The sequence below is a fragment of the Panthera leo genome, chromosome D3 (genome assembly GCF_018350215.1).
Source record: "Panthera leo isolate Ple1 chromosome D3, P.leo_Ple1_pat1.1, whole genome shotgun sequence".
NCBI lineage: Eukaryota > Metazoa > Chordata > Mammalia > Carnivora > Felidae > Panthera > Panthera leo.
In genome coordinates, this window is record NC_056690.1 from 13,886,780 (window position 1) to 13,903,643 (window position 16,864).

General features: G+C 48.9%; 1 protein-coding gene across 1 annotated transcript in view; it reads right to left on the reverse strand.

Annotated features, from left to right (window-relative positions):
• NOS1 (nitric oxide synthase 1) overlaps positions 1–16,864 on the reverse strand; it is a 114,093-nt gene that overhangs the window by 65,385 nt on the left and 31,844 nt on the right. The window contains exon 3 of the mRNA XM_042910389.1: positions 5,654–5,780. Coding sequence (XP_042766323.1) covers positions 5,654–5,780 — 127 coding nt within the window. The remainder of the gene's footprint in view (positions 1–5,653; positions 5,781–16,864) is intronic.

The following is a 16,864-nucleotide window of genomic DNA, read 5'->3' on the forward strand; positions in this document are numbered from 1 at the left end:
TCACTGAATTGGGCTGGGGGTTAACGGAGACCATGGACCCGAAGCGCCCAGCACCGTGCCTGAGGTTGCTCAGCAAATATCAGCGACTATTGCCACAGATCCTGCCATTCCACACCTCATCTCCCCACGACTGGATGAATCTGTTAGGAAACAGAGCCTCGGTGCAGGTGCAAATTTGTTCTCTGTCCAAGGTCACCAGTGGGATGAGGCCCAAACCCAGCGGACCCCAGAGCTGAGCTCTTGGCCCCGTGCTGAGGGTGGGGAGTCTGAGGGTTCCAATGGCCACACCGCACAGGGTGGTGTCGGAATCCTCATTATTGTTATTTTTGTCCTGACATCGTGAACGCGCGGTGAGTCAGGGCTGACTTAGCTTTCCCTGTGGCAGGCTGGGTTGTCATCGAGAGGCAGACAGTTCTGCTGGTTTGCCTTCATTCGGATGCAGCCGGGGTGGGGCCGGCTGCCGCCTTTCGCCTTTCGGTTTTCAGCAAAGCCAGCACCTGCTGGCCAGCTGGGGCTTGTGCCTGAGTGGAGAGGGGCCCAGACCTCCTCTGATCGTCTCAAGACTGGGGATCCGCAAGCACTCCCCACATGCCTCATAATTTGGGGCTCCCCAGAGAGACTGGGATGATGCCGACGCGTACCTCATAGTAGAGAAGAGCTTCTCAACAGATTTTGACATTTTGAAAGCAGCCAGCCAGCCCCAGGTCCCCAGGGGTGAGGAAATGCCAGGCTCCGGATGTAGTACGGGCAGGGGGAGGGGGATTTCGATAAAACAGTCATCTCTCTGATTACCTGATCATCTCTGTCAGCAAGAGGCTGGAGAGACAGGCAGCAGGCTGAATAAGATGGGGGGAGGATGGCAGTGGACATCCCACCTCCCCCAGGCTCAAGACCCTCCCTCACATCTACTAAGGACTGGACGACCAATGCTTAATTAGCATCTGAAAATAGACATTCTGCCCTTAAGGCGGACACCCTTTCCCCCTTTAGGAAAGCAAACCAGGTGGGTAAGGTGCTTAATGAAAGGGAAGCTGAGGGCCACCTGGGTGGCTCAGTCCGACTTCAGCTCAGGCCAGGATCTCACAGTTTGTGAGTTCAAGCCCTGTGTCGGGCTCTGTGCTGACAGCTCAGAGCCTGGAGGTTGCTTTGGATTCTCTCTCTCTCTCTCTCTCTCTCTCTCTCTCAAAAATAAATAAACATTAAATTTTTTTAATTAAAAAAAATAAGAAGGGAAGCTGAGAAGGGCTTGATTCAAATCCTGAGGTTTTGCAGGGAGAACAGACCAATGGCAGTTTCTCAAGTCACTTTCCCAGGATGGCATTTGCACTTCAGAGGGTTATTACGTAAAGGGCCTTTAGAATGGTGTCAAAATTCAATATGTGTCCCCGTTGGTATTAACGCTAAAGACAACCTCAGAGGTTCAATAATGATCCTTAGCAAGAAAAAAAAAAAAAAGGCAGTGTATGAGCCACTGCTATTCCTTTTACTAGAATACCTTTTCCTACTTCCTACTAGGCAAACTCCTACATGATCTTCAAAACCCAGTTCAAATGTCCCTTCTTTAGGTAAACCTTTCCTGATACCTGCTGAGGTATTTATGTTTCCCAAGTGTTTTGTGTCCCTTTGTGTTTTAGATTAATTGCGCTGTATCTGTGTCTGTCTCCCCACATTTGTCTGCGAAGGTCTTAAGGGCAGGGAGGGCCATGTCTACTCATCTTCGCTTCCACCAGAGCCGTGCACATGGCAGGCATGGGGTGAATGTTTGGTGATGGGTAAACTGATCCTTTTAATCTACCAGCACATGCCAGATACAATTAAAGATGAGAATTCGAATCACACCCAGTGTTCCAGGGACTTGGGTCTCGCTGGCTATGCCCACTGCTGAACCAGACTGTTAGCAAGAGAAATAACCATTAGATACAGATGGACATTTCAGCCTCCTGAGACTGGTTTAAGAGAAGGTGCTTCTGTGGCTGATTTTACTTGAATTCGGACAAAGGAGAGAATCAAGAAGGAGGAAGCAGACCTCACTATTCCTTTGGGGAGCTAACAGTCTTCTGAATCAGGAAGTGCTTTCTCTTGTCTAACCGGCATCCGCCCTGCTTCACTTGGACTCTGTTGCCTTTTGCCGGGTCCCTGGGGAAGATGCGGACCAGCTAAGCTTCCACTTTCTGCTGTCTATTCCTGACTCACGAAGGCAGGTAGCGGCCGGGTCTCTCTTTGTGTTATTAACAATGCTATTCCCCACAGATGCCTAAAAAAGCAGCAAATGTGGGTTACAACTGGGAGGAAGGAAGCCGATCCCAGGAGCTCCAGGTAAAGGGGCTTTGAGCAGGTAGAGAAGAGACTAAGCACATACGCCGATCTTTTAGGACAGAACGAAGAACGTTACGTTTTTCTATTAATTTGCTCAGCCCGGGAAACATTTCTCAGCACTGTGCCTATGGAGATGTCTAGCAGGAGGTAACAGGGCTGCTTCCTTTAGCTCTGGGGCTGGATTCCAATTTAACCAGGCGCTTGGATCTCTGTCCCCTTCCAGCTGTATTTCTGAGAGGCATATGAACACTGAGTCTCAGACAACTGAGCCAGGATGATCTCGCTGGCCAGTGGTTTTGGGATCACGGACAACACCAAGGATTTGCTAATGATAAAGGAGTGAATGTACATCCTAACCACTGCTGGTCTGTATCCCATGCGTCCAGGGGCTCCCAAATTCTAAAATTGCCTGGCTGCCTTCATCTCAGGAAGATGCAGTCTTTTCTTCTCTCTTTATCACCTTCTCTACTTCTCCAAGCAAAGGGAATTGCCATTTCGAGGGGCCCTGAGACAAGGTCTCACAGCACCTCTCCCTGATGACTATGCACTGAGCACTTGAGTCCCCCACCCAAATTCATATGTTGAAAGCTAACCCCCAGGTCGATGGTATTGGGAGGTGGGGCCTCGGGGACAGGATTCGATCACAGGGGTGGAGCCCCTATGGAGAGGATTAATGTCTTATAAAAGAGACCCCAGAGAGATGCCCCTTTGCCTTGTGAAGACACAGTGAGAAGACCTCTGCCAGAAACCAGGAAGTGGGCTCTCATCAGACACTGAATTGTCTGTGCCTTGATCTTGGACTTCCCCGCCTCTGGAGCTGTGAGAAATAAATACCTGTTGTTCGTAAGCCACCCAGTTTATGGAATTCTGGAAATAAAGCAGCCTGCCTGACCTAAGACATTTGATCATTTCATCACAAAGCTCCAAAAATGGGGGTGGTCAGCGGTCCTATTAATCACTCTTGCCTTGTTCCCAACATTGAGAACCTCACTACTCAGGCTTGGCGTTCGAGGTTATGGCTTTCAAGCTGTCACTGTCTAACCGAGGTGGACAGCATAAAAGGAGATGGCTCTCGTCCTGCCACTGCTCCGATTTCGGCAGTGACTTTAAGGGTCTTTCTAGTGGGGTCAAGGCTTCCTCTGCTTTGTCTCTGTGAGTCAGATCTCGGGGGTTACTGCAGACCAGCGATTATAAACTCCGATACCTGGAGGGGACAGGTAGGAAGCTAAGGCAAATCAGCAAGGCAGCTTGGCTAACTTCAAGACGGATGTATATTAAGCATGAAAGAATATTCTTCATTGTTGTAAGACACGAAATCTTCCTCGTGTTTCCTGAAACATATAAATCTCTTGGTCTAACTCTAACTGCCGCTTATCACAAAGTCATGGATATGAAAATATTTCCCTTTCGTCCTAAGAAAATCAACAGCACTGATGTTATAAAAGGTGACAACAGACAACAGCCTTAACAAGAGGGATGTGATATGGAGTAGCGGGGATTGAGACAAACTAGGGAGTCCTTGCTCTGTCTAGAGGGACAGCTGCTGCTCAGTCCATGCAGATTATCGTCCCGTTAGAACACAGGCTCGAGGTGGTCAGATTGTCCACATTTTGTTAAGAGAAGCTGTGATTATGATATTTAGGTAAAATTGCAAAACACTGGCAGTAGATTCAAAGTACAGATATAAATTGTCTCTTAGGACGCTAGAGTGCAGACCTAACACTTCATGGCCATAGCCTGGATCTAGCCTGAGGCTGCCTCTTTCCGTCCTTTTTATTTGTCTTGGGAGGGTCTGAATTATGCCAATACCCCTTTATTGTAAGTTAAAGAGAATATAAGGAAAAATGCTAACTTTTTTGTTCATTTAATCATGAACGGAAAGTAGTCCCCTCCTGCTCACAGCGTGGCCCTGACTTTTGAGGACAGCATAGCAGAAGTCTACGATGCTGTTCATCTTCCAAGCATTCAGAGGTCACTGCAAGAGAGAGAGGAACTGGCCGGTGGGAGCACGGCTCTGACCTACAGCAGACCCGTGACATCCTTGTCTTCCTGGCCAGCTATCAGCAGCTGAGGAAAGCAATCTCCACCGAGGCTCTGGAATGTCCCATCCTCCCCTGAGGCTACACAGAGAGGCTCTGGGTCGTTGCTCAGGTGAACTGGTAGTAGTGAAAGGTGCCATCCACATACACGCATCAGAAGACAGAATTTGGCAACCTGCCCTATGCCGTCCAGGGCTTGAGACAGATGGAGAGAAGAAGGTGGCCTGCTGAGTGACCTGGGCCATCTCCCGGTTCTGACCTCGCATTTGTCATTCTGACCTATACTTTATTGCAGTGCAGAGGCTGGGTGGGAAATTCATATGCTTTAATGGGGTTGCGCCGGCCTGGTCCGTTAGCTACCCGAGAAGGTAACAAAAAGGCACTGCTGATCTGTGGCCAAATCTATCCGTGCTCAGAAACAGTATTGACTCAGCTGTCAAAACACATCTCCGCAAATTGGCAAAGACCGAAAAATTCGGTAATACGTTAGGTTGGCAGGGCTGTAGGGAAACCACCACTCTCCTGCTTGGCTGGTAGGTTTGGGACAATCTTTACAGTGAGCAATTTCTCAATGTCTGCCAAAACCACAAATGTATGTAATGTTGGACCCAGAAATTCCACTTCTAGGAATTTATTCTATTGAAAAGTCTGTCCATGTGCCACAGCAAGGCATTTATGGGATGTCACAGCAAAATACTGGCAGTGACTGAAGGGTCCATTATGGAGGATGAGCTCAGTAAGTACAGTGGAGCCATGCAATGGAATATTATACAGCCACGAAAAAGAACCAGGACTCTCTTTGCCCACTAATGGGGACTCATCACCAAGATACGGCGGTAAGTGAAAAAAGCAAAGTGCAAAGCAATATGCATAATGTGCTGTCACTTGTGTGAAAATAATATGTGTGTGTCTTCGTCAGTCTATGCATAAAGTATTACTAAAAGGACCACATAAATGATGACTATTGCTTGCCTCGGTGGAGGGAAACCATGTGGCTGGGATTAGGGGAGAGAAGAAAACTTTTTACCATGTGTCTTTACCTTCTAAATTTGGAGTGCAAATGGCATGTGAGTGCCTTTCTTGGTGGAAACAGAATTACATTTGAGGTACAGCAAGATTACAAACAAAACAAAACAAAGGTAAAATCCATATCCTAGGATACACACTCCTGGCCTCAACGCCCCTCAGCCATGGTGGCTCATTTCCATCCCCACATGGCTGGCCATTTGGCATCCCTCCCCCCATCTTCACACCGGAGAAGGGCCAGGGACCGCGGGTAGAGTGTGAGAGCCACTTACCTGCTCCTTCTCTGAATACGGGTTGTTGAGGACGACAGGCACGTGGCCCTTCCCCCACAGGTCACTGAAGACTCGGTCATTCTCCACGCCCAGGGGCAGTGGCTTGTGTGACTTGCCATCCATACCTCTGAAAGGCAAAGCAGGGGAAGTGAGAAAGGCGAGACATCAGGAACGACAGGCCGGTTGCCCTGCCCTCAAAGTTCCGAGTCTGTACAGAACCTCCATGGTTCACCCACGTGACTCTATGTAGAGCCAGCAAGCTGTGGGTGCCCAGCGTGCCCCTTGGTAGTATCACCAGCAACACGTGGGAAGGCAGCCCCGTCATCAAGCACAAAGCGCACTGACGTTGGCACCGATGGGTGGCGTGCACCCACCGTGTGGACATCCCTTCAGAATGACGATGACAGGGCTTTTGCTCCTCCCTCCCCGTTTCAAAGACCTAGGAACGCAGAAGGCTCATCTCCTGGCAGACCCCCCTGGACAACTTAATGCCCACAGATAAGATAATGAGTCCTGGGGTCCAGGGTGATAAGTTATCTCAGTGCTGAATAAACATGGATAATAAGACTTTACCAGCCCAAGAGAAACAGAAATGATTCTGAAAATGAGGGGAACAGAGCAAAAAAATAAAATACCATTAAGAATGATAGCTAGTGTCTATTAAGCACGTATTGTGTGTCAAGCACTTTACAAATGTTTTAATTTAACCCTTGTGACGACTCTGTGAGGTGGGTGTGAATATTAACCACCATTTTATAGATGGTGTAAGTGAGACAAAGGCTAAGATGCTCAAGGTCACAGTTTTTCCGCCCACTCTTCACACCCATTCTGAAGTGGGGGCTCTCATTATTACCATTCATCAGCATCATTATCATTACCACCACCCCTGTCACCATCATCACCACCACCACTACCATCACCATCATCACCATCATCACTACCCCCACCATCATCACCATCATCATCACCATCATCACCATCACGATCGCATCATCACCACCATCACTACCACCATCGTCATCACCATCATCACCATCATCACCATCACCACCATCATCACCATCACGATTGCATCATCACCACCATCATCAATATCACGATTGCATCATCACCACCATCACCACCACTATCATCACCACCATCACCACCACCACCATCATCATCATCACCACCATCACCATCATCACCATCATCACCACCACCACCCTCACCATCATCATCACCATCACCATCATCACCATCATGATTGCATCATCACCACCATCACCACCACCATCATCATCACCATCATCACCATCATGATTGCATCATCACCAACATCACTACCATCACCATCACCACCATCATCACCATCATCATCACCACCACCCTCACCATCACCACCATCATTACCATCATCATCACCATCATCACCATCACGATTGCATCATCACCACCATCATCAATATCACGATTGCATCATCACCATGACCACCACTGCCACCATCACCACCATTATCACTACCACCATCACTATCATCACCACCATCACGATTATCACCATCACCACCATCATTACTGCCATCACCATGGCCATCATCACCACCACCACCATCATCACCATCATCATGACCATCATGACCATCATGACCATCATCACCAACATCATCACCACCATCATCACCACCATCACCATCATCATCACCATCACGATTGCATCATCACCATGACCACCATTGCCACCATCAACCATCGTCATCACCATCACCACCATCACCACCATCACCAACATCACTATCATCATCACCATCACCATCATCACCACCATCATTACTGCCATCACCATGGCCATCATCACCATCATTACCATCATCACCACCATCATCACCATCACCACCATCATCATCACCATCAACACCATCACCATCATCACCATCACGATTGCATCATCACCACCATCACCACTGCCACCATCACCATCACCACTACCATCACCACCATCACCACCATCACGATTGCATCATCACCATCATCACCATCACGATTACATCATCACCATGACCACCACTGCCACCATCAACCATCATCATCACCACCACCACCATCATCACCATCATCACCACCACCACCATCACCACCATCACCACCATCATTAGTGCCATCACCATGGCCATCATCACCATCACCACCATCATCACCACCATCCAAACTTCCATTGCTACCACCATCACCACCACCATGATCACCACCATCACCATCACCACCATCATCACCACCATCCAAACTTCCATTGCTACCACCATCACCACCACCATGATCACCACCATCACCATCACCACCACCATCTTCCTCATCCAACTTCTCCTCATCAGCATAACCATTATCACTATCACCATTGCCATAATCAGTGTCATCATTACCATCATCACCTTCATTACATCATAATATTCACCATCATCACCATCATTACCAGCATCACCAACCTCCTCCATCATCACCGTCATTAGCATCTTCATTACTATAATCATAATCCTCAGAATCCTCCTAAGATCAGGAAACTGAGGCTCAGAGAGGTTAAAACACTAGCCTAAGTCACACAGCCAGGGATGATGGAGTTGGGACTCAAACCCAGACTGGTTCCTGACTCAAAAGGCTGGCTTATTAACACCAAAGTTTTCCTGGCTCTCTGTTCTTGAACTCAGATTCAGGGGGAGACTATCTTAGTTAGTTGCCACAGCCTGGTCATCCTCTAAGAAGGAGAGAAGTCATGGCTGAGATGGGACTGACTTTGCCTCGAAATCCAGACCTCCTGACCATCCCTCGCCTCTTTCTCTCTCCAGGTGCTGCCCCCCTGCTTCCTGACAACTGGCTTCTTTTGAACTCGCCTGTCCACTTTTACTCTGATTATAGCATCTGTCTGTGGCTTACTCTGGAGCCCCTCTTGGTTTTGGTCCCAGGTGTGAAAGCTGTTACCTAGCCCTTTGTTCTATATTCCCAGCTTTGGGGACTTAGAATCCTGGTTCTGTAATTTCCCCCAACCTCTAGTCTGGCGCTGACAGTCATTTGGGGTCAATCGGAAGCCAGGGCTCAAGCCCTCTGGCTGCTCACTCGGGGCCATCCAGACCTCTCCTCCTCACAATGTTCCAAAAGTCCTGGTGGCCTGCGTCAGAGCCACTTTGACTCTTCTGGTCGGAGAGGTCTGCAATTGTCAGAGGGAACATTCTGTTTTACCCTCTTTAAAAATGTCACCAAAACACACGGGGAGTGGTTCTTGATTACAGACATTTCACAAGTCAACGGCTCACCTATGTGGTGATAAACAGAGAAATTGTCTGTTGAGAGGGCTGCTCTAAATGTCACTCTGCTCCCTCTCAGCTCTGAAAGTCCTGATCCCATGATACCACATGACTATAAGTGGCGATTCAGCGGAGAAGAGAGGTTAGCATTGTTGGAGCGTGTGTAACATACCAGGTGCTTGCACAGATGTTACTTCATTTTATCCCAACAGACAACAAAAGCCCTATTTTACAGATGCAAAAACTGAGCCTGGAAAGGTCATGTAAGTTTCTCGAGTTCCCACAGTAAGACAAAGAAGGGCTGGGATTTGAAACTAGGTCTGAATAATGTTTGGCCCAGATCCTTCCTTTTTTAAAACAGAGACAGGAAAAACTAGTTACTCTAAGCCAGAGGCTAAGGAGCAACTAATACAACATCTCTTGCTGAAAGAGGCCAGTTTGCAAGAATTAAACAGGCAACAATTACCTAAGCAACTCCAAAATGGCTTGTCTTGTGTGAATTTTCAGGGAGAGCTACTTCTGTGTTGCAGTTCCCCCTTTGTAAAAAAGCCTTTAACACCTCTGTTTAAATAATGCATTTGAAGTGTTTTGTCAACAACAAACTTATTTAAGAGTCCTGTGCGAGGAGCAGGGGAAGAGTATTTTTAATATGGGACCAGAGGGAACATCCAGGTTGAGCTATTTTGTTTCCATTCACCCAGGAGCAAAAACAGAAGTACATGTCAGTATTTCCCAACTCTCAGTCTGACAGTGATAACCAGGTCTGAGGGAAATATCTGGCTTATTGCTGCAAATTTGCTCACCCTGGGATCTAGCTGCTTGATGGGGTTCGTACAGGCAGGGTAGTTTGCTGGTTAAGAGCATGGGCTATGGGTTGGGTAGCATTGGGTTCAACTCTTGGCTTTGCTGGCTATAAGCTGTGCAACTTTGGATATTTTGGATACTCACACTTTTGAATTCTCCATTTATTCATCTCTAAAATAGGGTTAATAATACCTTGCTCATGGGATTGCTGCAAAGGTTAAATAAGGTAAAGCTTACAGCCCTTAGCTGTGTGGTACCTATTGGTGGTTGCTCTTACTGCTAATGTATGGGATGATCAGCCAGAAACAGAAAAAGGGAAATGCTAGTTCTCTATGAAACAGTTAAGGGGCACCTGGGTGTGTTGGTTGGTTCAGTGTCTGACTCTTGATTTTGGCTCGGGTCATGATTCTAGACTTGTGGGATTGAACCCCACATCGGGCTCCATGCTGAGTGTGGAGCCTGCTTGTGATTCTCATTCTCTCTCTCTCTCCCTCTGCCCCTCCACCCCACTCATGCGCTCTCTCTCTTTCTGAGATAATAATAACAAAAAAGATTCCTCTAAGCAAGCACGGTCTAGTAGAACTCTCTGTGATGAGAGGAACATCCTACGTCTATGTTGTCCAGTTTTATAGCCACTGGTAACATGTGGCAATTGAATACTTGAAATGTGCCTATGGTCACTGAGAAACTGAATCTAAATGCTATCTAACTTTCATCATGTTTAAGTAGCCAAATGTAGATGGTGGTTGTAGCATTGGACATATTGGTTATAGCAGTGAGCATCCCTCAAAGCCTAACGTCCCTCAACACTGGGGAACGGAGACACACGTAGCTCTTAGCCAAGAAGGGCATCTTCCCTGGGGGTTGGGGGGCACAGACAGAGATACCCAGACCCTTTCTAAGCTGTTCACAGAGCACAGGACTTTGGGAATTCTCTGCTTCCATTCTAGATTCCCAACTTCCATTATTCTCGGTCCTGATCTCCAGTCTCCCCTCTTCCCGAGGAGCACACTGTTGTCCACTCCTACCTTTATACTTGCCGTCCCCAGGATGCCCTTTCATTTTCCCTCTGCCAGGAACCAACTCCTACTCAACCTTCAACACCCACTTCACACTCTTCCTCTCCTGGGCGTTAAATGAAGTCATGCATGTAAAATGCCTAACACATAGTCAGAACTAACTAAACATGTGCACTACATTGACAACTAAGGAAATTGAAGCTCAGAGAGATTAGGTAACTTGTCAAAGGTCACAGCACCAATGAGCAGTGGAGAAAGCCTGAAAGTCAGGTGTTTCCTTCTTGCTGTTGTGCTGGCTGAGAATCACTGAGAACAGAGATTAAGAGGGTAGCGGAGGGGCCATTTGGTTGAACCTCATACTTTTGAAGAACTTCAAATTTAGGTATTGATTTTTCTTTCCAAATGAAGTAGGGATGTTGAATGTTTTTATCTGTTGAATGAGATTTTCGTAACTTTAATGCATCATTTCTTCATTTAAATAAATATACTGGGAGTCCATAGGTGGAGGTGGATGGGGACTGTTTTGACTTCTTAGAAGCCAGGATGGTGACTTCCCTTTGCCATACTCATGAGTGTGGGTCCTTCCAGCTGCCTGGAGTGGTCTCAGTTTAGATCAGGGTTTCTCAAACTGGAACTATTGATATTTGGGGGGCTGGGTAATTCTTTGTTGTGGGGGGCTGTCCTGTTCCTTGCAGGATGTCTAGCAGCATTCTCTAGGGGGTCTCTACCCATTAGATGCCAGTAACACTCCTTCCCTTTCCAGAGTCCCTCCCAGTTGTGACAATCCAAAATCTCTCCAGACATTGCCCAATGTCCCTTTGGAGAGGAAACCAAATGTACTCCTCCTTATTGAGAAGCACTGGCTTGGGTGTGGCTGAGGACCCCGATCTCATGCTTCCCAGTCCTTCCCTTCCTTGTTCTATACCCATCTCTGTGTCTACAAGGCTTTATTTACCAGTTGTCCCTTGTTCCCAGATGGGATTGAAGAGAATGTCTTCACTAAGTGGCTTTTATCTCCTCTCAGGTGTCCTTAGCCCTCTGGAAAGGCCATCCTCCAGTGGGCTTGCATTCTAGGTGGACCAGTAACCCCAGAGCCATCACGCCATCATGTTTGGAATTTCTCACTTCAGAGTGCATCGGCATCAACTGTTAAAACTCTCCTGAACTCGCCCTTTGGAGAGTCTGGGTCCCCAGGGAACCCTGGAACCTGCATTGTCAAAAGCACCCCACATGGTTCACAGACCTCCTTGAAGACCCACCTTCCTGGGAGGGCTCTGGGCCTGACTCTTGGCTGTGAACAGCAAGGCGCCCTCCTGGTCAGAAATATCAACATCCCCCAAGCTCCCTCTCTTCTTTCCCCCCATAAAACCAGGCACGGAAGTCTAACTCCCACTTGGCGAGCATTTTCTATGCTTTCTGGCAAGGACTAAACCAAAGCTCCTTTTCCTCCACTTTCCTAGCTAGACAATCATGCCCAAGCCAACAGTCAGTCTGGCATCTCTAGACCTTCTAAGAACCTTTGCCAAATCCTTCCAACTGGGGGGCTTCCTGGGGGCCAGGCCTCGGACTCTCACACAGGGGGTGGGCTCAACTCCACAGGAAGTTGACACATGTGTTGATCAGCCCAGTGCTGACCACCAACCAACCCCAAGTACCCAGGATGGGGAGCAGGAGGGCCAAGCCTGTGTGCAGAGCACAGTCTGGAAGTGGGGGCCACCTGCTCTGGCCCAACCGGGCAAGGAGGCTGCTGAGGAGAGCTGCTCCTGGCAGGAAGCCTGCTGCATCTCTCCACAGACACCACACTATTCCCTGACCACCCCCCTTCTCGCCCACCCCCCCTCCACCTGGCTGTGGATGCTGGGAGCTAAGTTAAAACAGGAGGACTTGGGGGCTGTGGAAAACGAATCTGGGGTCTCTGCAAAGCTTTGTTCTAGAGCTCTTCATGCTGGGGTGGGGGAAGGTTGTGAGGGAGAAAAGTATGCTCTTGAGAGCTGGAATTTTACCGAAATCCTCTAGCTGAGAAGTGAGGTGAGGGCCTCTGGGCTCAGCAGCAATCACGACTGTAATTGCTCACATCACAAATGCTGGGCAGGATCCTCAACCTCCAGTGTTTGCAGCGTCTGGGCTGAGCAGATTGGCTGGTTTTGGATCCTGGGCCACTGGAGAGCCCATGCCAGCTCCCGCACAGCTCCCGAGGCTGGTTGTCTCCCCACAATAGAGACTTGGTCCTAATAGCTCTTCCGATGCTCTCTTTATTTTTGAGAGGCTGGAAACCAGGTTTAATGTGAAACCTCTTGATTTCTCTGTTTTGCCACAAAATCGCTTTTTCAGAAAACTCTGCAGGCCCAATAAAACTCGAGGGAGATCTGAGTGTGACCCTCGATCCCCAGTTTGTGACCTCTGACCTAAAGGGGTGTTTGAGTGCCTCTCCCTGGAGTGATGGTCTGGGGAGGTCGAATGGAGCAGTGAACCTTCCAGGTGGGTTTGACAGGAGGTGGACCGGTAAGTTGTTTGGCCTGTGATGAGCGTGCCCACCAATGACCTTCAGGAGGACCCTGAATGGTAGTTCTGGAAGGAATCTTAGGGCTCATCTGGTCCACATGCTACTTTTACACATGGGGAAACCGAGGCCCAGAGAGGTCAAGGGGCTTTCCTAAAATATGTAGCTAATGATGGCAAAGGGGGGTCTAGAAGGAAGAACACTGAGCCCAGTCCAATGAGACCTCATAGTAATGGCCAGTCCAGGGTCTGGCCACAGAATTGCTCAGTAGGGCTTGTTGGATGGGGGTGGGGGGCTGAAAACGGCCCCCAAAGACATCAAATCCTAATCCCCAGAACCCACGTATGTTACCTTATATGGAAAGAGGGTCTTTACAGGGGTGATGAAGTTAAGGATCTTGAAATTGGGGAGATCATCTTGGATGGGCCATTAACTATAATGGCCATAAGGATGCCATCACATGCGTCCTTATGAGAAGGAAGCAGAGGGAGTTCTGCCATGGAAGACAAAGGCCATGAGACTCCAGAAGCAAGATGCTCATGCTGGAAGGGGCAGGCAGGGGCCCCAGCCAAGAAAGGCAAGGGATGCAGCTCTAGAAGCTGGAAAAGGTAAGGAAACAGATTTGCCCCTAGAGCAGATGTAAGATCTCCAGAGCTGTAAGAGAATAAACGTATACTGTTTCAAGCCATCACATTTGTGGTCATTTGTTACGACTGCAAGGGGAAATGGATACAATGAATATTTGGTGGCAGGGGCAGGGATGGCTTGGGCTGTGTGTGTGTGTGTGTGTGTGTGTGTGTGTATGCGCGCATAGCTCTCTTCCTACTCACTACACTCACGTCCCACAGACCTTCTTTCCGTTCCTTGAACATCACAACCTTGTTCCTGCCTCAGGGCCTCTGCTCCTGCTGTACCTTCTGCCAGGAACGCCCTTCCCTAGATTTCACACGGTTCATACCTTCTGGCCTCAGTATAAATGTTGCCTCTTCGGGGAGGCCTTCTCTGACCCTCTGATCTAGTTTTTTTTTTTTTCCCAATCCCAAGCCATATTTCTTCAAATCACTATTTCATTTCTTTTATAGCATGTGTCACTATCTAACATGATTGCCTGAGAGCCTGAGTCTATCTGTTTATCATTCATTTCTTGTCTGTGACTCCATAATGGCAGAGGCTCATCAGTGGATCCCCAGTTCCAAGGACAGTATCTGGGGCAGAAAAGATGCTCTGTGAATATTTGCTGAATGAAAGATGGTGAGAAGCTCCCCTTCCTTGCACACAATCTGGGGATGAATGGGTGGCTGCATGGGCTCATTCCATAGCTCCTCCTCAGAATGAGGGGCTGGGGTGCCACTTGACAAGATGGCGGGGACACAGATAGGAGAGGGTGCAAAGTAAGAGCAATAGCTCTATAACCAGGACTTCTCTCCTCTCCCCAGGAAACGACGGACTGGGGAAGCCCTTTATGTTCACATGGTCAAGGTGAGAATGAAAACTTGCACTGAGGTTCAGTGTGAAGGCAGTCATTGGAGTCAATGCCAACGGACTGATTCAAAGCCATAAGACATGTCAAATGCAGTCACGGAGGAGACCCTCTATTGCAGACAGTCCTGGAATCAGTGCGGTCATTGGTTGGTCTGAGGTCAGTTCTCCTGGGGTGCTATCTTGCGTGGAGGGCACTTCAGTTTCCCTTCCAGACTGAGAAAATACCCCAAGTCCTCAGAAACTTGATGGCTAGCGGTCAAGTGCACTGTGGCCAACAGTGTAATCTATGTTAGTGGAGGCCAAGAGCATGGGCCTGGGGTCAAGTCCTGGCTCTGTCATTTGCTAGCTCTGTGAGCTGGGACAAGTGACTGTGCCTCTCTGAGCCTTGGCTTGCTTACTAGGAAAATGGGGTGCTACGAGGAGCAAATGAGGTAATTGATGTAAAGACCTTAGTGTGAGGCCAGGCCCCCTGGAGGGCTCAGTACAGCTTGATTAGCATGTTGGTCATAAAACAGAAGCTTGTCACAGGAGACCTCCTCTCCCCAGTTAAGCTCATTCTCTAGGATCGAAACTGACTTCTGAACCTCCAGCCACCTCTTCTCGCCCGGTTTCGTGTCAACTGTAGCCACCCACCATGAGATTTCTAGCAGAACCAAGATGAGCACTCTGTGGCCAGGGCTGTGTGACTCTGGGCAAGTTGCCCCACCTTTCTGAGCGTCAGTTTCCTTGCCTATAAGGCGGCCCAAACCATACAACCTACTTACGAAGCAGGGCTGAATTCACCCAAGCTCTGAAGAGATGGCTATTATGAAGGTTCTCTGTAAGTAACCGAGTGCCCTGCAAGTGGAGAAGTCATCAGAACGCAGGGCGAGGCTGACCGGCTGGTCCAGATGGATGCTGGACCAGGGACCTTGGCCTCTTTAGAACCCTCCTTCAGGGCAGCAATCTGAACAACCTGGATATCCTCTGACACGCAGCATTTTAAAGTGACCGTTCCCAAGTGCCGAAGGTCCCAGAAGCCCCCAGATTTCCCTTCCTTACGCTCCCCGCACACTGCCACCACCTGCCGGGCCCACCTTCCCCCTGGGATCAAGGGAGAGACTGTGTCTAGACTAAACATCGCTTCTCTCCCCAACGGAGGGCCAGCATTCCCAAACAACAGGACTAGGGACGCCCTGTGAGGGCAAGGAGTTAGATGAAGCAGGTGAATAGGTCCGTGTCCAAGAGGAAAGACGGAAGGAAGGAAATGAGGCCAAGAGAGCAGGAGAGTCAAGGGCACCGCTGAGAACCAGGGACAGCCCCAGCCTCTGCTTGGCCCCCGGAAGCCACGGCCTGCTGGCTGTGACCCGGATGTGGGGCTCCAGGCCTGGTAGGCAGCCGGTCTCACTGGGCATCCAGAATCCAGGCTGCCAGCTCTGACCCCCACCCCAAAAAGCAGCCTGGATGGGGAAGCCACTGGAAGGCTGAGTAATTTCCAGGCGGCCACGTGCTCCAAGGGGCTGGAATCATCCCAGCCCGCCAAGCCCGGAGAGTGACGTTGAAGACCCTTCTGTCTCTGGGCTTGCATTTCCTGACTTGGGACGCTGACACTTAACAAGGCACTTATTCCTGTCACCTAGTTTGGTGATTTCTGAGGGCACTTTTGGTTTTTCCAATGATGGTGAGGGTCCCTGGCATCACGGTGGAAAGGAGGTGGCGTTGGGGATGGTCCAGGGGCAAATCCACACAAGGAAGAAGGGTCCTGCCTGCCATGCGGCCTTAGCACATCAACCAAGATGAAAAGCAAGCTTAAACTTCTGAGTCAAGACCCCGATTCAATCTTACGCTGAAACATGGCTTTAAAATACACTCAGTTTTCCATGCATGCAACCATTGGGAAAAGACAGGACATCATTTCATTGGGAGTCTGTCACCATTTCGGAAGATCACATCCCAAGGAGACACCGCCGGTGGCATCTGAGTGGCCAAAACAATACACCTGGTTCCACCTGCATCTGACGCGGTCGTGAGTGGACCAATTCTCTGTTTAGGGGCAAATAGCTGAGCGCTGATAGATGAAATTACAGCTTCTGTTATGATAAATTACTTTTATGCCTGGTCTCCTTTAGTTTATAGTTAGGGCATTATTAGC